The 24307-nt window shown below is 38.9% G+C and overlaps 1 protein-coding gene across 7 annotated transcripts in view; it reads right to left on the reverse strand.

Moving 5' to 3' along the window:
- The window catches only part of nrxn2b (neurexin 2b), a 339687-nt gene that overhangs the window by 88466 nt on the left and 226914 nt on the right, over positions 1–24307 (reverse strand). For 6 of the 7 annotated variants that reach the window (XM_065261925.1, XM_065261926.1, XM_065261923.1 and 3 more), the window contains 5 exons: positions 10802–10963; positions 9425–9863; positions 7727–8110; positions 4254–4457; positions 2396–2422 (listed from right to left, as the gene is read on the reverse strand). In XM_065261925.1, coding sequence (XP_065117997.1) covers positions 2396–2422; positions 4254–4457; positions 7727–8110; positions 9425–9863; positions 10802–10963 — 1216 coding nt within the window. The remainder of the gene's footprint in view (positions 1–2395; positions 2423–4253; positions 4458–7726; positions 8111–9424; positions 9864–10801; positions 10964–24307) is intronic. The other variant, XM_065261924.1, reaches the window with a different exon arrangement.

A 24307-nucleotide genomic window follows, 5' to 3' on the forward strand; every position in this document is an offset into this window, starting at 1 on the left:
GCATATGGCGGCCGTGACGGCTGTTACACCACTCGGGCTGCTCCATATGAGACCGCTTCAGCACTGGCTTCATGGCCGAGTCCTGAGATGGGTGTGGCGTGCCGGCACTTACCGGGTGAAAGTTAGTGCACTCTCAGGAGTGTCTGACATAATAAATGCCTCGGTTGTGGACAGTGTATCTTGCTCTAGACTGCCTCAAAAGCAACCTTCAAGGCAAAGATGTCCTAGTCTGTATAGACAATGTATTTTTCAACCATCAGGGTGGTGTTTGCTCTCGTTGCATCTCACCCGCCATTTCCACCTTTGGAGTCAGAAGCATCTGAGGTCGCTTCGTGCCATTCACATACTGGGCACGCTCAAATGTGCTTAGAAAAATGATTTGAAAAGGACACTGAATGATTTCCTTTCTGATGTTTGATTAACATTATTGACACAAACGGCAACAGCAACTATTTTTGTCTTTATAAGACTTTATGATATAATTTTTCAATGTTTCCCAACTCCAGTCCTTGTGAACCCACAACCAGAATGTTTTTGATGTGTCTTTATATAAAACAGCTGATTCAACTCCCAGAAAGTTTGAACAGTTGCGTTCTATCCTAGCAGCGCAGAGAAATTAGGATGCATTTTGAGGTTTCATTTTAAGCAGCCTTTGAACTGGGACATCCTTACTGACCTTCAGTTGAGCTGCTGTGACACAATCGGTCTTAAAATGCAGCCTTCAGAGGTTGCAGCCTTCAAATTGGGACACAGCTTTCATTTGCTCTTTATCTGGGGCAATACTGTTTATGAGCCGTCCCATTACCAAAGTGCCCTTCAAAGGGCATAAAAACACCATTGGTATTAACCCCTACTAATGTCTCCCTAATAACACACTAAGCTAATGAGTTGAATCAGTTTTTTATATAAAGAGACGTCTAAACACATTCTGAGAAAGTTTACAGGAGGACGTCTGGAGTTGGAAAACACTGTCATGTAGCTTTAACTACTAACATTACTAATGCTAAACACACAAATGCAGTAGTTTCCAGAATACTCACAACACGGAACATTTTAACACATGAATTTCCTGGTGCTTAATTTGCCTGATTGGTCCGATTCATTTTTAAACCACAAAACTAAATAATAAGCTTAAATAAGCTTCCATCATAACAGCTTAACCTGATTATATTACAATGGTTATCGCCCACCACTTATACAAATACAAATACTTATTTAAACACAAAAAGCAAACCATCAATGAAATAATAAAACTAAGCTAAAATTGGTGGGGAGGATGGTGTTCCCGTATTTAAAGCTGCCCCATGTGCCTGCTACACAACATTTATTCCATCAGCTTTACAAAAATAACCTGACAGTTTGGGGATTTTACTGAGTTAGGTTAGGTTTTCTGTTCTGTTTTTCTTTTTTTAATTGTTTTCTTTTCTGAGCCCCAAAGCTGACATTTTACCCATCAAAGATAGTTCTTAGTGTGACCATTTCACAGATTAGATGAGACATTCTTATTAGTCTTTAATTCTCATATTCATAGATCTGTAGGGTGTAGAGTTACATTCAAGCTGTTTTAAAGCATGAAGAAATGAAAAGCTTTTATATGACATTATTAAGATGAGTTTAAACTGATAAAATGATCGACTACAGGGGGACATTCAGTAATGAAACTCTGATTTATGTTGTGTTGTTTGGATTCTCTTTTTTCTCAGTGAAAGTTATTATTCACTGAAATACTTTACCATGGGGCTGTGGGAATCTATTGAGTTTTTACATTTAAACTTAACTTTGTAAACATTGACATAGTTGTACTTTAAATGTGATATATTTTCTTTGCTGTGACAGTATATGTATACGTATTAATGTTTTCTATGCCAGTGTTGTTATTTGTTTTTGTGTGTACTTATGTTTATGACTACCTGCCAAGGGACGTGGACAAAAATGAGCCTTTGGCTAAATTCAGTACAAAGCACAAAATGGAAACAGTCACGTTAAAATTATACATGGCCCTTTTTCAAAGAAATGATAATAACAATAATGATAAAAATGTGTGTAATAGCATAACAGATGATCTATCTATCTATCTATCTATCTATCTATCTATCTATCTATCTATCTATCTATCTATCTATCTATCTATCTATCTATCTATCTATCTATCTAGGTTTCTTTTGAAGAATGTGATGTGTTCTCATTTATGGTAATACATCACACACGCTCGCACACACAAACATACATATATATCCTTCAGTTACACTTTTAATACCTTGAATGTCAAAAAACAACACAAAATAACATGATATTAGTTGCAAGGCAAGAACTTGTCTTGTGTGTGCATGTTTGTGTGTGTGTGTGTGTGTGTGTGTTTGTGTGCGCGTGTCTTTGTGTGTGTTATATCACTTACTGAGGTTACAGTCTATCCTGATACAGTCTGAAATGAGAGAGAGAGAGTGAGATGATGAGATCAAACAGAACAGAGAGAGAGAGAAAGAAAGAGAAACAGTTTACATCCTTCAAAGATTATTCTGCAGACAATCAGATCTGTGGATCACCATCTGGGGACACAACCTTGAGTCAGCGACCCTTCCCATTACCACAGCAGCTTCAGTACATCAGCACAACACACTGATATTAAATACATCATCTTCATCATCATCATCATCATGTACAGTGAGTGCTGTGGTCTGAAGCTCTGCTCCTCTGAACATCAGGAAGGGCTTGCTGGACACCTCAACCTCAAATGAGCTCTTACAGACAACACAACACAACCACACACGCACGCACACACGCACGCACACACGCACGCACGCACACACACACACACACACACACACACACACACACACACAGATCACAGAGCTGTAAGATGGAGTCTGTCATTAGATTCTGATTGGTCTCTCTCTCCCTCTGTTGGTCAATGTCTGTAACTTCAGGTCTGAGGTTGAGGTGAATCTCAATGTGTCAACCGCTACAGAACAGTGATGACAAACAGCCAGGGATCGACTCACTGCGTTCACACACAAACACTGCTGAATGTAATGTCTCTCCTTTATAATCCTGCAGTACAAACAATAATCCACTGCTATCTCCTGTTATCAGGATTATAACATCATTCAAATCTTTATCCTCATTAAAGAAAATTCTGTGTCTGTTTTCTGTCAATGGGATTAAGTAAAGAATTAAACCCTCTTCACATGGATTAAATGATTTAGTTAACTCAACTCACTTTATCTATTAGCATTTCTGATGAAGATATTTTACCACGGGTTTGCCAACTTGACTGAATTTGTCTAAAGCCAAAGGACTTGGTTCTTACATTCACTGTAATTCATTCAAATATTATTGCCTATAAAATATGACAATGGACTCCAAGAGTGAAATCTAGATGAAAAAAATCACTGGGATCAAACCCTAAATCTTCACTTTTTGAGTACAAATATGGGGAATAATTTATAATAAAAGCATGCAATTTAATTCAGAGATCTCAGACTTTCCCTCACTGCACTGTGTTATTGTCTGTCTGTCTGTCTGTCTGTGTGTGATCTCATCTGTCTGCGGTACAGTGAGACGGTCTCTCCAGCTGTTTGTTACAGGGTCGCAGACAGACACGCCATTGAAGGGATGAAAGGTTCTGTAATCAGAACCAGAAGAGATGAGAGACAGAAAGAGATGCAGGGAGATGACGCTTTGTCTGATGTCCTTTCCCAGGATGCACCGCCGCTCTGTGTATCTGAAACTCATACAGCAGCACCCATCTACAGCTGTGACCTTTAACCCCTGAGAAATCTTAACAGTTCAATATTTAAAAATGAATATTTATGAATACATCATCTTGTAAGACTTTCGTTTGTAGCCATAAAGGTGCATTTATGTTTTAGTTCTATAACTGTGTGAATATTATTCTAGCATGCAACGGTTCTTCATAGATTTATTTTAACATAATAACTTCTACCATCCAAACATGTTCGATCTAAATGATGTAAGATCTGTTGACATGTCTCTTTGTCTGATGGATGAAACATGGGAAAACAGGAATAAGACCACTGCAAGCACCTTTAAAATAAAGCTTTATAGTTAGAGCCGCTGCTGGTAGATAGGGTGAGCTGTTCATTTGTATAATAACTGAGAGGAGAACACAGGGCGAGAGCATTTCACCAGACACCAGAGAAGACCAAACTAAAGAGTTGATAAAGAAATGATGGACAGATAAAGGAGGAAGATAAATCTTCAGAGGACAGAAGAGGTCATGACGAGTGAGTTACCGAGGTTAACAGTGAGTTTGACCCGTCCTCCGTCCAGCTCCAAACGCAGAGTATCGGCTGATTCTTTGGAGGTTGTGGCCATGAGGAGCCCGTATGCCCGCTGAGACATGAAGCGCAGGGCGACGTCTTCAGCCTCTGTGTGCATGGAGGTGGGCATGATGACCTTCAGATACATGCTGCCATCATAGCTTAAGACTGTGGCCTCTGTAAACACACACACACATGAATCAGTCTATCTGTCTGTCTGTGTCATGTAGAGGTCTTCATAGGTCCACTTACATCAAAAACCCAAGATGCGACCCGAGACCCCAGTGGATTCGTGTCTAAAATCTTACGTGTGCCTCGGACACTGCTCGGGTATAATATTAGCGGCATCAGGTCTCGGGTAATTTAAAATAAATGTGGTTTTGCCGAACGGACCCGAGAAGACCCAAACTATCTCATGTGTGTGCATTGATGTGTGTTCCAACCCCTTCTCTGGCTGGTGGTAGGTTAATTTTCATTGTCAATCAATTTTAAATGCGTATTTTATGGGTTACCTTGGTGTCGTTGTCAGATATCAAATGAAAATAAATGAAGCAGTGAGCCAAATTGGTTGCGAGGCCACTGGGGTTTCTTTCTGTCTGACTGAAATTTCCACTGGGTCAGGTCAGAATTTTCTCGGGTTTATCTCAGGTCAGGTCTTTCGGTAACACTTTATTTTACGACCCGCAAAGTACCGCGTAATTAAACCGAATTTACAGCGTACCTATTTGTAACAACAGGGTAGGTAACCTGTAGGTATAAGGGAATAATATTTTAACTTTGGGGTAATAAGGGGGTAAGAATATGAAGAATTATAAATTATTTATACTCTAAGTATTTTATAACAACAGGGTACCTATTGTAATATTACGTGGTATGTTTGACTTAGTCAAGTCTATGGGGAAATTATGTTTTATTTATTTTTTATTGTCAATTTTTCATACTGAATGTTGTATACAGTCAATGTCTACGAGCCACATCGGCAAATAAATATAACAGCATATCACTTTTATTTTAGTAGCCTATATTACTTGCTTTTAATAACAAAAGTCCAGCTGATTTAATGTGGTTATCTTTTTTTTTAAGGTAAGTACAATACAAATAGCAACTTATTCCCTATTTACCAGGAAACTCCTACATTTGCGGACATATTTGAAGTGGTGCTTTGCAATTTATTTACTGTAAACACAAGTATTTTAGCCAAATATAATTTATGAAATGGCAAACCAGAATGAAACAACAGCAGATATCAGCTCCCGCTAAAGCAAAAGACGACTACATGCGTAGGCTACTGCGCAGGTGTAGAGCGCGCGGCCGTCTGCAGGAGGTTTGCTGGAACGCGATCCTGAGGTGAAATTTCTTTAAGAGGTTTTAAAAACGTTCCACACTGTGGAGTACAGCTGCGAGTGATGTTAGCAGGTTCCGCATGCTGGATAAGGTGACTGGTTTTGTTAATACATGACTCACGCATTTCAAACAATGTTTTTCAAGAAAGTTGCTAGCTAACGGTAGCAGGTTAGCTAGCACATAAGTTAGCCTAAAGTTATTAACGTAACTGGCTTAGAAAAGTCTGTTTCTGTCAAGGCACAGTGAAGAAACATTTACTGAAGGCTTTCATTTATGTTTTTTATATGTAATGCAGAACAGCATTTGTGAGACGACATCAACTCATCATCCGAGTGGACAAGAACACCAACAGAGGAAGCCAAGCCGCAAAAACAATGAAAAATTGTCATGACTTTTTATTTTAAATAAAAGTTATGTGATAATAAACATTAAGTGTTGGCTTAATTATAGTGTTTTAAAGATGTTTTGAAATAAGTTGTTTTAAAATAAAAATAACAATATTCTGTATGTTTATGGTATTTACCCTATAACAAGAGGTGAACAAAGCACCACTTTAGTTTACAGCCCGCAAATATGAGAGATACCTGGTACATACACAGAACAAGCGGGGAATAAGCCCCACTTCAATTTACAGCCCGCAAATATAAGAGTTACCTGGTACATACACCGAACAATCGGGGAATAAGCCCCACTTTAGTTTACAGCCCGCAAATATAAGAGTTACCTGGTAACTCCTGTATACATATACAGATCAAAGAGGTACAAGTTGCTATTATTTTTATTGTGTGTTATATTTTATTTGCCGACGTGGCTTGTAGACATCAACTGTAGGCTATACAAAACACTTCATCAGGTAAGTAGCAAATATGAAAATAAAAACATATTACACATAGACCATATTACCCATAGACGTAAGTCATACATACCACGTAATATTACAATATGTACCCTGTAGTTATGAAATACTTAGAGAATAATTTTCCATATATTCTTACCCCCTTATTACCCCAAACTTAAAATATTATTCCCTTATAACTACAAGTACGTACTGTAGAGGTACTCTGTTGTTACAAATAGGTACGCTGTAAATTCGGTTTAATTACGCGGTACTTTGCGGGTCGTAAAATAAAGTGTTACCGGTCTTTCTTAAAAAAAAAAAGATTTATGCACGTCGGGTAAAAAGTAATTTGGGTCATTTCAAGTTGGGTAATATTTTGGGACCTGAGAAGACGTTTAGTGTGACGTACTGTACTTTGGGATCCTTTGCTCAGACTGTTTTAGTGTAATACTGTGTGTCAACACTTGATGGCAGCAGAGATCTGTTCTGTATTCATAAACACCTCTTTAAAGACGTCATTCACAGTAAATAACAGGGCTTTACTTTACAGCAAAACATCCGCCGGTTAAAAAGATAAAAGAAGTATTTCTAATAAAAGAGTATAGTGGATCCTCTGAACTGTTCCTGCAGATAAAAAGTGTTTTCCTTCACAGCAGCGATAATAACTCCGATGTTTGTATTATTATTATTTCTAAAGAAACAGAATTAAATGCTATATTATTTTCATCTGGAGTCTCAGCAGAGGTTGAATGCTGTATGACATTATGATTGAATCTCATCATGTAGGCGTCTGTCAGTGTTTCTGTGTCATCATCACACTGTTAGACAGAGCAGATTTGAAGCAGCTGGTGTTGTTAAGAGCTGCACAGATGGTTCTGGTAAGCATCGTCGCTCAAGTGCCCGGCCCAGCTCATGATAGCGGCTCTTTCGCTGCCAACAGGACACAACAGTGAGCCTGACACCACACGTGACGTCTCACACGACGGCGTATCAGCAACTGTGGAGCGCCATGTCATAAAAAAACGCCTGTGTTTCAAAAATCCTGATGGTGCATCTCGCATAAAGAGCGTGACATGAACGGTTTAATTGTGGTGCTAAAAATATCTGCCCTGCGTTCTGCAAACAACCTCAAAGAATCAAGGAAAAATGTTACCACAAACACAGACAGTTCGGCTTTGTGGATTTGAATGTTTTCTAAATGACTTCATTTACGGTTTCCCACCTAACCCGATCATTAACCCATAGGTCCCCCACAGCTCCTCACCGATTTCACAGTTGTTTCCCAGGTATCCGGTCCCGGTGCAATCACATATGTAGCGGTTCCAGCCCTCTTTGCACTGTCCTCCATTAGCACAGGGGGCGCTGCTACACCTTTTCTGCAGCTCACGGGTGCAAAAGCTGCTAACGCCCGGAGCGCTCTGGATCTCGGCTAGCCGACGGACGTCGCGACTCTTCCCGTCGATGAAGAGGTCGCGGACGCAGCCGACGTAACCGTAGTTGAGCAGCGCCGTCCAGACCTCGGGTGGGAGAATCAAACCCTGTTGACTCTCAGGTAAACCGCCCAGGTACATATCACCGTCCAGATCCAGAATCTCACTGCCCTCATTAGAGCTGAAGGGAATGGATCGGCTGTTTACTGAGATGGACCCTGAGGAGAACGAGGGAGGAGAGTGAATGATGGCATATATTTCAGCATCATCTCTCCTCTCTATGGAGATCAGTGAGATTTATGACTTACTCTTAATTGTCTATTAAACTGCAATCCCCCCTCACACACACATGCACGCACAAACACACACAAACACACGCACGCACTCACTCACGCACGCACGCACACACACACACACACACACACGCACAAACACACACGCACGCACGCACTCACTCACGCACAAACACACAAACACACACACACACGCACGCACGCACTCATACTTCAGTTTTCCTCTCTTTTACACCAAATGAAGACCTGACAGATCTGTGAGTTTTATTGATGTCTCTGTCATCACATACAACACTTTAGTGTTTGAAGACTGACAAACACATTTAAATATGTTAAAGGATTTTTCATCATCATGTGTCATTAGATTCTCACATCTGTAAAGCAGAAACATGGGAACAGTTTTAAAGTCATGAATCTGCTTTACACGACCGAACCAATCAATCAATTTGTCTTTAATCTAGATTGATTTTATGTCAATTAAATATCATTATCTTGGTTGTGGTTTATTAAATGTAAATAACTGAACTAAAGAGGTTTATTTATACAATTATATTTATATAGAAGTGGGTGGAACCAAAAGTATGTGTAATACAAAATGTAATACAATTTGAGATTGCAAGACAACAGGAATTGCATTAGTCCTATTTGAAGCAAAACACATTAACCTGCTGGTACTCATATATATATATACAGTACTGAACACCAGCTGTGTACATTTAACACTGGTGATTTTGCTGTGTACAAATCTTGTGATGTTGGTCTGTTTTGAGAGAAGACATACATCAGTCATTTAAAATAAATGTTTCCTACAGTAACCATGGTTTAAGTAAGAGATAATGTACAGGCAGCAGGTTGTTTTCAAATGAATAATCAGGGGTTTATTTCACAATAACAACCTGCTGACTGTACATTATTCCACTAGCCATTACACAGCTTTTTACTTCATAATTAAGGTCAGAAATATTAAATATTGATTTGAAATATTTGATTTGCTCATTTTTAATGAATGCACACCTTCTGTAAGGAAAAAGTTTCCTTTTGTTTTAAGATAAGACGAGATGTTCATGAACACGTTATTTGGTTTAATCATTTGTAAATATAATGTCATATATGTTAGACAGATTTATATTAATGTATTGTGTAATATTAAACTGTACCTGTCAAAATTATTTACAGCTGTGTGTTTGCAGTGTGTTTGTGTGTTTGCAGTGTGTTTGTGTGTTTGTATGTTTTCCTCACCTTTCCTTCCCTCTCTCTGAAAGTCTACATGGCACCATTCTCCATCATTGACCTTTTTGTTACTGGTTTTAAGTTTGATGCTGCCAGAGCCCATGTCCATCAGCAGGTATAAAAATCCGTCCAGCAGCTCCATGGCAAAATAATCCGTTTTCATTTCTCGTCCCGGGCGCTGCTCCTTGGTGCTCTGCGCTTTACCGTGGCTGAACAGCAGCAGTCCGCTGGGCTCTGTGGTTCTGAAATCAAAGGATATGGAGCTGGTTTTCTTGGTGTCCCAGCGCGGCAGGGTGATGAAAGACTCTGGAGACTCAAACGTCACGGGGTCGAGCGCCGCCACATCCTCACAGCGAAACACCAGGTCACCGTGCAGGCTGATCTTTGGGTCTCTCTCAATCGCCAAACGGGAAAGCTCGAGTTTAAAGTCATTGTTCTTGTAGACGACCTACAGGGGCCGATACGAATGCCATTTATTATTAGGAATGCGTTACAGAAAACTGCGTTGTCCACAAGTTTTGTATCAATTAAAAGATCAGAAATCATTTTATAAATGTTTCATGTTGAAGAAGAAATGTCTTCAGAATTTGCATGTTTACATCTTGTGTAAAGATAAAACTAAATCGTAGCACATTTGCATACATATGTGCATAAATAATGGTTTGTGAAAGTTGTTAAGAGAAAACCCTTAACCTAAACCTAACCCTGACGAGTTTTTACCCAACTTATAATTGATTGATTGTTTTTATTTGAAACAGGGACAATGCACAAATAAACATTAAACTTGTTAAACAAGAAAATATGTCGTGGGCCAGGTTATGGCAACAATTGCTCATTTTCACCTGTAGTCCCTAGGCAGGTATGACAAATTAAAAATAAAGCTTACAAGTTGAAAAGGATAAAATAATGTCCATTATAATTAAACAAACAAATGTGCAAATAAAGAAAAACAAAAGAAACAGGGAAACCATCAGCCCATAAAACACTGAAGCATCCGCTGATCCAAAGAAAGTAAAAATTCTGTGCATGTTTAAATCATCATTGTGAATCTGATCGCTAATAAAAGTCCTTTATGCAATTATCTCAGCTTTTTGTTCATAATGTGTATTTTTTAAGAAACCTATCCATATTTGATTTGATATATTGTATGTTTATATATTTATAGAAGAACATTTTCCCGGAAGGCATTGAACTTTTGTGAAAATCATAAAAAATGGTGCCGCTGGCTGGAAACTTTTTTTAAACGCTGGCAGGGAAAGAGTTAAGAGCCCAGGAAGATCACAGAAGACTATGAAGTAAAAAGGATTTGGTTATGAGTCTGCAGTTTAATTGTGGTTTGACCTTCAGCTCCATCCAGAACCTCAAGAACAAGCAGAACACACTCACGTCTTTCAGGCAGCCCATGAAGTTGTTGCTGACTGGAGATCCGGGCAGATCTGCTGTGTTTGGGCTTCCACCGATATAAAAGAAGTCATCAGAACCCAACATAGTGTAATCCTCCTGGGTATAACCAGTGGTGGTCAAAATACCATCAACTGATATAATTACCTACCGGCCGAGAGACAGACAGACAGACAGAGAAAGAGAGAGATAGAGAGAGAGAGAGAGCGTTTCCGAAGAGAAAAAGAGAGGAGGAAGAGGAGAGGAGAGAAAGAAAGTGATTTAAAGAGTCATTGTGGTTTAAATGGGTTGGTAGTGATCATAGTGTGCTTAATTCATTAATGGCTCTGGGTACGAGGAGAGAGAGAGAGAGAGAGAGAGAGAGAGAGAGAGCGAGAGCGAGAGCGAGAGCGAGAGCGAGAGCGAGAGCGAGAGCGAGAGAGCGAGAGCGAGAGCGAGAGCGAGAGAGCGAGAGCGAGAGCGAGAGAGAGAGAGAGAGAGAGAGAGAGAGAGAGAGAGAGAGAGAGAGAGAGAGAGAGGCGAGAGAGAGAGAGAGAGAGAGAGAGAGAGAGAGAGAGAGCGAGAGCGAGAGCGAGAGCGAGAGCGAGAGCGAGAGAGAGAGAGAGAGAGAGAGAGAGAGAGAGAGAGCGAGAGCGAGAGCGAGAGAGAGAGCGAGAGAGAGAGCGAGAGCGAGAGCGAGAGCGAGAGCGAGAGAGCGAGAGCGAGAGCGAGAGCGAGAGCGAGAGCGAGAGCGAGAGAGAGAGAGAGAGAGAGAGAGAGAGAGAGAGAGAGAGAGAGAGAGTTTCTTTAAGGTGCAGTGGTACAAGCTGATATCTTTTAATCTCATGACTGTACTTTAAATAAGACGACTGCTCTCTTACTGTTCTCTATTATCTTTATTGAGTTCTGCTTTATTAAAACACACAGCACCTGCACTATAACTCTCTTGTTTCATAAAAGAATAAAGACGGCACAGAAACAGAAGCTACAGTAAATACTTTAAGTCTTAGACATGTCCGACTGATCATGGGATTGTTTCTTATGTTTAACTAGAAAGACAAAAGCGAACTTCATTCCATTTAGCAAACCCTTACAATAACAAACTGCATTGTTTCTTCAATTTTCACCGTTTGTTTACTCTTTTAAAGAATTCATCAGTATCACTTGCGTGTTGAATAACAATTGTGTTTTTGTCTTTCTGGCTGAACGTGTGTAATTAAAACCTGCTCTGATAAAAGCGCTCGCTGAGCTAGACAACTTTATCAGTTAAATAATTTTCTTCTTCAACAAACATCACACGAGCCATTATGAGTTCTGTTCCTCTTCACACAAAAACATTAAACTGCTGGCAAGCACTGAGTCTGTAAGTCTCTGTTCACGATCACTCGTATATCAACTCTCCATACACAAACACAACGTCATAAGAGCTTTGAACAACTGCACCATAAAGAATCTGATTCTCAAAGAGCCATCCTTTGATTTATTCTGCCGTACTTCCCTCCGCAGGGCAACACATTTTTATGTCTGCTTCATTCTGGAAGGCTCAACAGAAGCCTGTGACCTTTGAACCCGTGTCAGTCTTTAGTTTGAGTGACACTATATGGGGATTCTTTATATGCTCCAGTCAGAAAACATTTACTCTAGATTGTAAATCCTTCTAGAATGGCCCAAATCTGTGATGCTCATAATGCTGTCCAAGAATCTTTAGGGTGGTATTTAAGTGGCATCTGTCTGCGTGTGGCCATCGAGGTCATGTAACGTGTAACGCAGCTGGCATTACGATGATGTTGGCAGCGTTTGATTCTGACACAGACTTTGCTGTTATTACGATAAATACATCATAGTGACGAGAGAGAGAGAGAGTCCACCAGCTGCCAGCCACCTGTGAAACACAGCCAACTGATAAAGAGAGAGAGAGAAAGAGAGAGAGAGATATGCCGTTACACTCAAGCACACCACATCCGGTGATCCAAACACAACAACATACAGTATACAAACACAACAAAGATTTGCCAGATAACTAGCGCTCTGCTTTCTTTTATTGGTGTTGTGTTTGGTAAGATTAAGGGCCAGATTTTCAAAATGTGGCAAATTAGCACAAGAGCACTAATCAAAAAAACTCAGTTCATGGTCACAAGTAATCAGAGCTGATGAGGTGCAGGTGATCTACTAACACCTGATGAGCTTGAGATCAACACCACAGACATAACAGCTAATGAAGCCATACTGTAGGACACTGAAAAGAACGGCAGGACAAAAAGATAACGTTTTAAAACACCTTCTATTGTGTGACTTCTCCTATTGACTCCACTTTTATTTACTTCAGCAAATAATAAATAACATGACTTGGCAAACAATATTCCTAAATAATATGTTCTTCTGGCATTACACTATTACTTGTTACTGGTTGTTAAAAAATATCAGATAATATCACACAAGCAAACATTAGTAAATCATGTTGGGTGAATTATTAAAATACTGTAATCTCCAACCATAAACTTAGCATCTGAAAGGGAAACTCCTAGAAATGCATATGCAATAAGGTCAGTAGCAAAAAATAACTAGACCACACCTTTACAGCACTAATGATCCACTGCGTGTCTATAGTAAATACCTGAAGTTGTTATTTAAGAACAAAATGATGGTTTGTGCTGATGCAAGCAAATTCATGATCTATATCTGGACAAAAATTATTTCCTTCAGCGGTGTTAAACGTTACCTATTGATTTGACTATTAGGTAACTGTTAGCGGTTGGCTATAACTGACGCTAACATTATGGCAAAAGGAAGCTCCGTAAACAAATTATATATAATTTTCTCTCTCTCTGTATTCTCTCTTTTAGTTTCTGATGTCCAGACCTATACTTCCTCGTCAAAGACATCTCTAATTTGATAGTTTCTCACCCATCTCACTCAGTAACTAAATGAAGTTTTGTTTGCGCTTTGCTTCGCATCACAGTTAATACAACAAAAGTTAACATACAATATACAACTTACAATTGTAAGATGTGTCAGTACATCTAAATTTAATGTTAACCAGGATAAATAAAGAAAAAAGGGTAAAATTAATACTTCATTACTGATTTATGTTAACTACTGTGTTTTTATAAATGGACTGCTGTTTCTTCAAGTTTTTAACCTAACTTTCAGAGTCTTGAAACTACCGTTACTGTTGACATCACGTCCTGTGTAGTTTTAGTGAAACTGTGGCATTTGACTATAAAACATCTGGGGCCTCATTTATTAAAAGCTGTATAGAAACTGTCCTAATTTAATCTTGCAATCATTTAAAAAGACATGCATACACCTAACATTTAGACGTGAAATCTATAAAAAAAATCCATATATCAAAAATTAGTTTGCAGTTGAACAGTTTCATATCTTTAACTTTACATGATATCTATTTATGTCATTGACAAATAAAAGAGCACCTGTCAATGTTCAATTCCTTTTCAAACAGCAAGAATTGCTTATATTTCCAAAAACCTGCAGCAATCTAACAAGCAAAAGTGAGTACACCCTGATGTGGCACTAAGCACTTTTCCACATCAAATACCATTTTAATAAATATGGATTTTTGCATACGCACAACTTTATAAATGAGACCCCATAAGAGCAGATTTACATCTGGTATTAAAATGAGTTTTAGACGATCGGATCAATAGTAGACGAGACAGGCTGTGTCTGTTCACAAGAGTTGTTTAAATATGAGCGGGTGAAATGATGGGTTTATATTGATGTTAACTGATAATAGGTTAGAGTCGGCTGCTTAAACATGCTGCACAGTGTTTTGTCCATGTATATGAAGGAGCCTTCTCTGATATTTCAGCGCAAATGATCAAATAAGCTCATGCTCACACGCTCACAAAATGAAAGAGGCGGAGAGCAAACGCTTTAGTTTTATCAATAAAAGCCTAAAGATAACGCTGTACACTGTGTGTTAACGCTAGAGGTCAGGACCGATGTAAAAACATTGTGCTCCATACATCACACATTAGGCAGAGAGTATGAGGTGTTTTGTGTTATCAACTAACTCTGAATGTGACAAAGCTCAATACGTTTTACAGCCTGTCCACTTGTGATCCAATCGCCCAAAACACATCTTAATACCAGGTGTAAACACAGCCTAAAAGACATGTGGTCAGTTTAGATCTTCACATGATGACACATACAGTAACCTACTAGATTAACTACTGGATCTATAGTACAGCTGTGTGCACACTTACATCTACACAAAACATCAGGGATTCAATATTGTTTTCATAGACACACAATAGTTGTGTCACGAGACACATACGAGGTGTATGGTCAACACTAGGTTTATGACATCGCAATGAACAGTATTATCTACACTTTAACATACAAATATTATCTGAACAGTTGTGACCAGTATAAGAAATAGATTGTGTTAAAAAGCATGACACATATGCAGTATTTGACAGTAAATGTAATGTAATAAATGTCAATGTGATTATAGCCGTTTAAAAACTGACAAGCGCTTTCTCTTAGGTCCAGGCCTTTGGGCGGCCGTTTCACACAAACACACGGTTTAAATGTGATTTAAGGAAAGAAAAATGGTCTGTTGGCCTATGAAGAGACAGTAATATAATCATCATTCAACAATGAGCTAAATAAAAGAGGAAATATCATGTTTCATAGTCACTTCTCACACAACACAAACATACATACAAAACAAAACAACACAACACAACATCGTAATGGATTACACGGCTTTATCTGAACATGGTCTTTGTGTTGTTGTGAGGGTTAATAAGTCAATAAATCTAAGAGACAAATGGGCCATGAACACATTATCAGCTGCTGGAGTTATCGGTGGTCTGCTGGAGGTTTCCCAGGTTATCTGCAGCCGAGCTTTCATCTATCAGCGAACACAATCACACTTACAGACGTCTGCGTGCTCGCTTTCCTAATGCACAAATGTCTTTACGTTAGCCTCATCACTCCGTTGAGATTTATTCTGTGATAACAACCGACCGGATGGGCATTATCCCATATGTAATGTACGTCTGTTGTCATTTATTTCATTTTAATCTAAGAGCTTTATTTTTGAACGAGACCTTTGAGTTTTGGTGGTGAAATGAAAGTTTGAGATCAGATATTTGAACAAGTCCTGAAACAACGAGAAAAATCCTGCCTCACACACAACAACATCATCATCCGCTGTCTGTGTCAGATATTGTGTAGCTGTGTAAGTGGACTTCAGAGATTATTACAGCATCTTATGTGAGATTTCAATCTGAAGGGAACGCACACCATCAGTTTGAAAAGCGCTGAGAACATTCATACATCACTTGACTGGAAGTGGAGAAGGAAAATCACCCAGCTGTCATTGTGTGTCGTGTCATCACTCCAGTTTTTTGTTTGTTCTGCTATGTGCAAGTATTCAGAAACACTGCTATTATTATACAGCACACACTACGCCGGTGAATGTTTGTACATTTTATTGCATCTCCTACAGGAATTTATTTTGAAATTATTATTATCTGCTCTACCCCTCAATATTGTGCATATCAAGTCAGAGACATTCATGTTAAACTTGTTAAGACAACTTATGTAATACCTGTTTTGCCACAACCAGTTAAAGCCATGCCTGTTTTGTCAAAACCAGTTTAAACCAGGTCTGTCCCTGTCTCTGAAATGGCCGCCACCGTGCCTGTATCTATGTCTAGGAGGGCAATCCGAAGAAAACCCTTCACTAGAAAGGCCACTATGTCTGTACCTGTCTTTAAGATGGCTGTCACCATGCCTGCTCCTGTTTTTAAGACGGCTACCGGCATACCTGCATCTGTTGTTAAGAGGGCCGTCGCCAAGACCACACATGTGCTTCAGAAGGCCGTCATCATACCTGCACTGATTCTCAAGATGGCTGCCACACCCAAGCCACCTCACAAAATGGCTACCTCACCAGCATCTCCAGTTCATGCCAGGACCCAATGATTAATGTCTAGTCTGTTGAATACCCAGATGATGTCTGTACCGGCGGCTGGAATCCAAAGTCTGGTGGTGTCCAGTTCTGTGGTCCCTATGGCACCGGAGGTATGTCCTTTGAATCCTGTGCTCCTGTATTTGCTATGGCCCTGTGATGTGCTTGGTCTGTTTTCTGCTCTTCTGTTTCATGAGATGATTTTCAAGCCCATGAAACTGAGTCGTGTGAATCGCCAGAGTCACGTGAGTCCTCTGCACTTCCTGTTTCTGCTGAAAGGTTACATTCTGAGTCCCCTGAGCTTCTCGTCTCGACCAGGTGTGCTGAGCCCAAGTTTCCTAAATATCCTGTCATGACCATAAGGCCTGTTTCTAAGTTCCCTGAGTTTCCTGTAGAGGCAGAGATGGTTACCCCTGAGTTCCCTGTGTCCTGTAGGTCAGCAAATATGGTCACTCCCAAGCTCCATATACTCTCTGCCTTAGCCAAAATGGCCATGCATGACTCCCATAGACTCTTTGCCTTGCCCAAGATGGCTGACTATGAACTCTTTGTCCTGCCCAATATGGCCAACCCTGAACTCTCTGCCTGTTCCAAGATGACTGTTCCTGAACTCACTGTATTCTCTGTCTTAGTTAGCCTGCCTTTTGCTAACCTGGCTATGCCAGCCTCTCTCTCTTCTGTCTCTGTTTGCAGGTCCAGAGCATCACCAGCGCCACCTTGGTTTCCAGTGCCATCTGGAATACTGCAGTCCCCTATGCCAGTTCTCAGGATGGCCGATGCTCCCTAAGTATATTTTTTTGGGGGGGTAGGAAGGGACGAGGCCCTCTGCATCTCCACTGTACCAGTCCGCCTCCGCACCAGTGCCGAGGTTCTTTACTGTTCCACTCTCCAGGCCCGCCATTCCCCCTCGGCTGAGGCCTGCCATGGTTCCACGGTCCTCGCCTGCCCTGCCACCCACAGTTGGACTCACTGCCTCACGGTCCCTCATGTTGCGTTGTCCATGTTATGACCTGTTTGCCTGTACTTTGGATTAAGTTTTTGGATTACCCTCTTGTCTTGTTTACATGGTTTGTTAATAAACTTCTGCACTTGGATGTCCAGAGGTGGAAAAAGTAATAAAATATTGTACTCAAGTAAAAGTAAAGTTACTTTTACAATATTTTACTCAAGTAAAAGTAAAAAGTAAATCATTTTAACTTTACTCAGAGTAAAAGTTACTTTTTTTTAAAGCGGGGAGAGGTGGATGATTTTAGTATAGTTAAAAACGACAAGGGAATATAAATCTCAAACTAGTTGTTTTGAATTGTAGGAACATCTTTACAATTAAAGTGCAATAACAAAAAGTTAATAAAATAAAAAGCTTTTTTAAACTAAGAAACATTTATGGAATTGTTTAATGATTTTTACATGTGAATTATGCACTTTTGAAGGTGGTCAGCAGCTAATAAATACAATCACTATAGTAAGTTTGTAATTGATGTATTGCTGGAAACATACATTATTTTATTAAACTATAGTTTAAATGAGCATATAATGAGATGAGTGCCATGGCTATATACTTTTGACACGTTTATTGTCTTCTAGCTTCCCTGACTGGGTACCTGATGTCAGACCTTTATTCTTCTCTCTCTCTCTCTCTCTCTCTCTCTCTCTCTATCTCTCTCTCTCTCTCTCTGCAATGTCTAATGACCTGCGCATTCTCGAGGACGTTCTGAAGTTGTGTTTGACTTGACGCGAAGCTGCTAGACCTCGGAAGATAATGCGCATGGTATTAAAAACGCGTCGTGCAAATGAGCGGCAAAAAGAGCATGAATCCTACCTTTCATATGAAAGAAACACTCGCTTCCCGTCAGTGGAAAGTGGTCGCTTAAATATGACCAGGGGTTTCTTTCATAAGATTTGAACTGAGGCGGGTCTGCATTAGCGCGCGCCTGTATCATCCGTCTCCATGGTTCTTTTTGCGCGTTCCCCCACCTATCAATCATCAGTTGCGCGTCTTTATCACCTTGCTTTTTTAAAATATTTTTTTACTCAGTAACAGATATGATTTAAAATGTAGCGAAGTACAATACTTTAAACAAAACATACTTAAGTAAAAGTAAAAGTACAGATTTTAAAAACTACTCAAAAAAGTAAAAGTACACAAAAAAACTACTGAATTACAGTAACATGAGTAAATGTAATTCGTTACTTTCCACCTCTGCACAAGTCTCAGCACGTTACTGTGCCCCCTCTAAAAGAATTTGTAACCCCCAGTTTTCCTAACAGACAAAAATTAAATTGGAGAGCTAAATTCAGTTATATAACAAGGTGGTGTGTTCTTGATGTTTCTGCCTACAAGTTTTTAAGAAACGTTTGTTTCTTAAATGCAACTCACAAGAGCTAGCAGTTGCTGTCACTATCATCCTCAAAGCAAACTGCAGAGATAAATCAGCACTTTATTAAAGCAACACTAAAGAGTTTTTGCTCTTTGCTCCCCCTACAGGTTGGAAGCTGAATTGTCCATTACCACTGTTGTAAATAATTTAGCCTACTGCAGCAAAGCTGGCCCTGATTGGATTGTAGGTCTGCCATGAAGCAAGTTTTTGTAGTTTTCACTCGAACTACAGGACCCCGACCCAACGGTTGGAAACTTCTTTAGTGCGGTTTTGGTCGATAGAAAGCTGCAAAGTGAATGTGAAAGTGCCGTTCACCCTGTTTCGTGTGGATGAATGAAACTGAAACTTTTTGGGAAATGTTATTTTAAGGTAAAAAAACTCTTTAGTGTTGCTTTAATAAAGCCGATCAACGGGCTAACAACTCCAGAAAGGGAGAAAGCTGAGGATAGAGTCACAGGGAACAATCCAAAGGTAAAAGCAGACGAGGAGTCAGACTGGCAGCAGAGAAATCAAAAATCCATCCAGGATCTAAGACAGGCGTAACCGTAGCTAAAGTATTGCATTTCTAAAATGAAGACACACTAATGTAAACATAGCATCAGACTAGAGATCTTCTCGGGTCCATAGAAATGTACCCAATCCAAAGTGACCCTAATCTTTTTTTACCTGAATCCGACGTGCATAAATATATTTTTTAAATAAAAGACCCGACCTGAGAAAATAAGACCAGAGTCTGACCCGACCCAATGTAGTTTGAACCCGAGTGGACCCGAATGTAAACAGCACAGACAGAAAGAAACTCCTCGTAACATTGCAACCAGTTTGGCTCGCTGCACCAAGGTAACTGCTAAAATGTGCATCCAAAATTGATTGACAGGTCTGGCTCAACAAAAATCAACCTACCGCCAGCCACGTGATGTTGCAAGCGGTCTTGGCAAACAGAGGAGGGGTTGTAAAAGGACACAACGCACACACGTGAGATAGTTTGGGTCGTCTCGGGTCTGTTTGGCAAAAAACACATTCATCCCGTGTCCGGGGCTCAACTGTAATACAGCCCTTATGGAAGTACTCTGTAGTCCGAGTGTCTATTGCCAGATATGACTTTGTAACTTTTATAACCTGCTGATCATTTTTAATCATTGGAATTGAATCATCTTCTGTTTTGTATTCTTTAATTGACGTTTAAATTTGAATCTGCCTGGGATAATACATTGTTACATTGGACATATTCTGATTGTGTCAGTAAGAACTAACTTTATTTAGACTTGAATGGAAAAGCTTTAACATATAACTGAAATTAAGGCTGAATAGTATAAACTTAAATAAGAATGGAGTGGCCTCGGTTTAAGTTTAGAGTAATGTATTTAGTAACTTTTAGTAAACTATGATCAGCAGTATGATTTTTTATTTTTAAACTGGAGTCAGATTAAGATTAGTAACAATGACAATTTTGTTTAAGCTTAGAGAAAAACAAAACATGCCATTGGATACCGTCATTGGGCTGATAAGTGGCCACAAAATTTGTGGTTTCTCTTTAGTGTCATTTCATTCAGTTAAAAGATTCAATATTGGGGCATCCAAGTTATTTGACATATTTGAACTTTAAGTAAGGGATAATGTAGAGGCAGCCGGTAGTTATCGGGAAATAAGCCCCGACAGTGTGATCAGGACCTGAGGCGAAGCGGAGGGTCTTGTATCACACTGAAGGGGCTTATTTCCCAATAACTACCGGCTGCCTCTACATTATCCCGCTTATTACATGACTACTTGTCATATAAGAAAAAAAACTGGACATGAATATGAATTTGAAACATGTTATTGGCATATTTGTTTTAAATTAACATTTTTATCCTTCCGCGAAACTTTGCACAGATGCATAAAATGATCGTAATACCTTATTAAGATCCTCTGCTTCATACTTGTCTGTCTCCATTTTTTTCTCTTTTAGCCAGTCTTTGAGAAGTTTTAATCCCCATTCTGTATTTTTTGTGTGTTGGCTTCGTAGCTGTCATGCTCTATTTTGTCAAGTTCAGTCTCAGTAGCTGTCTGTGTCTTGTCGTTGTTCGTTCTTCTATCCACTGTTTAAATGTTTTGTTTTTTCCGTACATGTTAAAATTAATGTCAAAATTTTCCATTCTTAATTGTGGTTGTCCAGTGTTTGTCACAAGATGGCGCCAAACAGTAATCTTTGTTGGTGCAGAGGGATTTTAAACATACAAGTAGTACCGGCTATGCGTTATTACTTTGGAGCGGTTATTATTTGAATAGAACGAACCTGCAAATGTCTCAACTGACCAATCAGAATCAAGCATTCCAGAGAGCCGTGTAATAAGTAACAATATAGTTTCTTCTCCTGGTATTTAGTTACTTTTACAATGATGTAACTTAGTTACTACCTGTGAGAAGTAACTAGTAACTATAACTAACTATCATTTTAAAGTAACATGCCCAACACTGAAGACGAGCGTTTTTATTTGTTTGATCTGTTTAATGTGTAAACTATGTCTACTTAAAATGCACTCATGCACACGCACGCACGCATGCACACACACACACACACACACACACACACACACACACACACACACACACACACACACACACACACAGAGAGAGAGAGAAAGAGAGAGAGACATGTTTATTTTGTGTTGCCTCAGAGAAAATGAGCTTGGCGTTATGATTATGTGAATTTAGTGGCAGGTTCCACTTCAGTCTCTGGAGATCTGGATCTGAATCTGTAATGACTGAAGACAGCAGAAATCATGAAACACACACACACACACACACACACACACACACACACACACACACACACACACACACACACACACACACACACACACACACACACACACACACACACACGCATGCCTGTACACATCATTTGCATGAATGAATTCATCCTTTGGTTTTTGAACACTACACCAGGGATTATTTAAAAGACAAAAAAGTCTCTCAGCATTACACCTGCGCTCCATAGACCTTTTGCGAGACGTCACAGTTACTTCACTACAAGCTGCTGTTGAGTGTCAGGATAGGAATGACAAAAAAAGATGGCCTTCATTTTGATAAAATACCCTTGTTGAAGACACCATTTAAAGATAAACGTAGGTGTTTATGGTTGCAATAAGCCCTTAAACTGGAGTAATAATATCATCTATAAATCTATTAATAATTAGAGAAGATGTCCGGTGATATGTCTCTTCCCTCTATGTGTTTCTTATAGCATTTTCATCACGTTACCTTTATAATATAATTTTAAGAAAGATTAAAGATTTGAATGGGTTATACTGAAAATTCAATAATATCATCAGTTATTCAATATTTCATAATTGTTCAGTTTTCTATCAATTCTTTTGACTTTATATTTTATAGCCTATGTCGTCTTCATTTTTATCCCTACTGTTTGTTCTAAAATTATTATGTTTACATACTTAATAAATATATAAATATAACACATACACACATTGTTTAAAGTGTTATTAATATATAAACGGTCCTATGCATATTCATTTGTATCCAAACATAATAGTTTTTGAACAAACATGTAGGAATATAAGGAAGAAATAATAGAAAACAGGAAAATGATGAAATATTTAATAAATGGTATTTTATAGAATACATAATAACATTGCTTTTATACATACTTAAGTGATTCATACTGTAAAAATAATTGATTTACCAATAAAGAACAATACATATACATTACTTACATGCGCATACTGTATATCAGTAGCCAAGCCATTTAAACTTTTAATTTATCAATAAATAAATAAACATAACGTGATGTAAACGCTATAAGAAACAATAAACTAGAGGGAAACATAGGGAAAACAGACTTTAACAAAACGACAGATTCATAAAAATAACAGTTTAACGCTAAAACACTTCACACCGCTACTGCAGAGCTGTTACGTTTTCTTGAGCAATTCGGTCCTCCCTGGCGACTCGGTCCTCCCTAGGACCCCGATTGGTATCTAGCACTAATGCCTGGTCAAAAATTTGTCTTTGCGATATCTCGTCTGCGTTAGCGGTCTAGCAAGCTAATTACGTTGTACACAATAGAAGCATACAACATTTTTTAAATAAAAGTTAACAAAAAAAAAATATAATAAACTAATATTCATGTTGCAGACATGTAAGTACTTTTGTGTCATCATCTGCTTCACAAAAACAATACTTTTATTTTTGTAAATTATTAACGTACCTTACGAAATGTATTGTTTTAATAGTAAAAGTGTAGTAATCATGGCTTATAAATTGTCTTTTAATGTGTGATTCAGCTATGTAGTAATCATGTTTTGTATAAGTAATTTATTAACTTTACACAGTACAGAAGTGGAAAAGATACAGTATAATAATCTAAATAATAAAATGACACAAGCAATGTGTAGATCTACCACCTATAGCCTCATTTATATACTACTGTATGAAACATATCATTTAAAAGACATTAATTCTACATAAATCATAACGTTAGGGTTAGGGTTAACCCTAACCCTAACGTTTATTGGCTGTAACACTTTGTTTTGTTTCGTGGTGCAGGTTTGGCCACTGTGTTCATATTGAAGTTTGTAGAGGGCTGTCTACAGAGATCGCGTTTTTTTACAGTTTGATCAGCGGACAGGCAGCAAGCAGATAGTGAGGAGATGTTTGCTGTATGTAACAAAAAAAAATTTATGGTCTAAAAGGCGTGAATTCGCTTAGAGCACCTTTAATGAAGTACCGCAGATCATACTAGAAACAAACAACTAGCTGGAAACTAGTGTTAAACTACAGGAAACTAGATTTCTGTTGGTAGTTTCTGTCAGTGTCAGAAGAGACTCTTGTTAGTTTTGTTAACTGTTTGTTGAGCACAGAGGATTTTTAGACAAGACAAAGACACAATATCAGACTCACAGGGCCATTCCAACAGATCTGAAGGAATTGATCACCTGTCAGCCATGAAATAATGATTTCAGTATTGCCTACATCAGCTCATCTGTCAGAAAGCTGACAGCTCATTTATTTACTCACAAAACAACCCATAACAGATCAACTCTTATTAGTTTTCCAGAAAATCTCCACAAAACCTTTCATTTCATCTGAGCGAGGGCTAATGGACATCAGTAAATGACTGCAGCTACACAAACATAAATGAATCGGCCATTTCATAAGATAACATGTGTCACTCGTGAAAGATGGCACGTC

Source organism: Paramisgurnus dabryanus, chromosome 2 (assembly GCF_030506205.2).
Source record: "Paramisgurnus dabryanus chromosome 2, PD_genome_1.1, whole genome shotgun sequence".
Lineage (NCBI taxonomy): Eukaryota > Metazoa > Chordata > Actinopteri > Cypriniformes > Cobitidae > Paramisgurnus > Paramisgurnus dabryanus.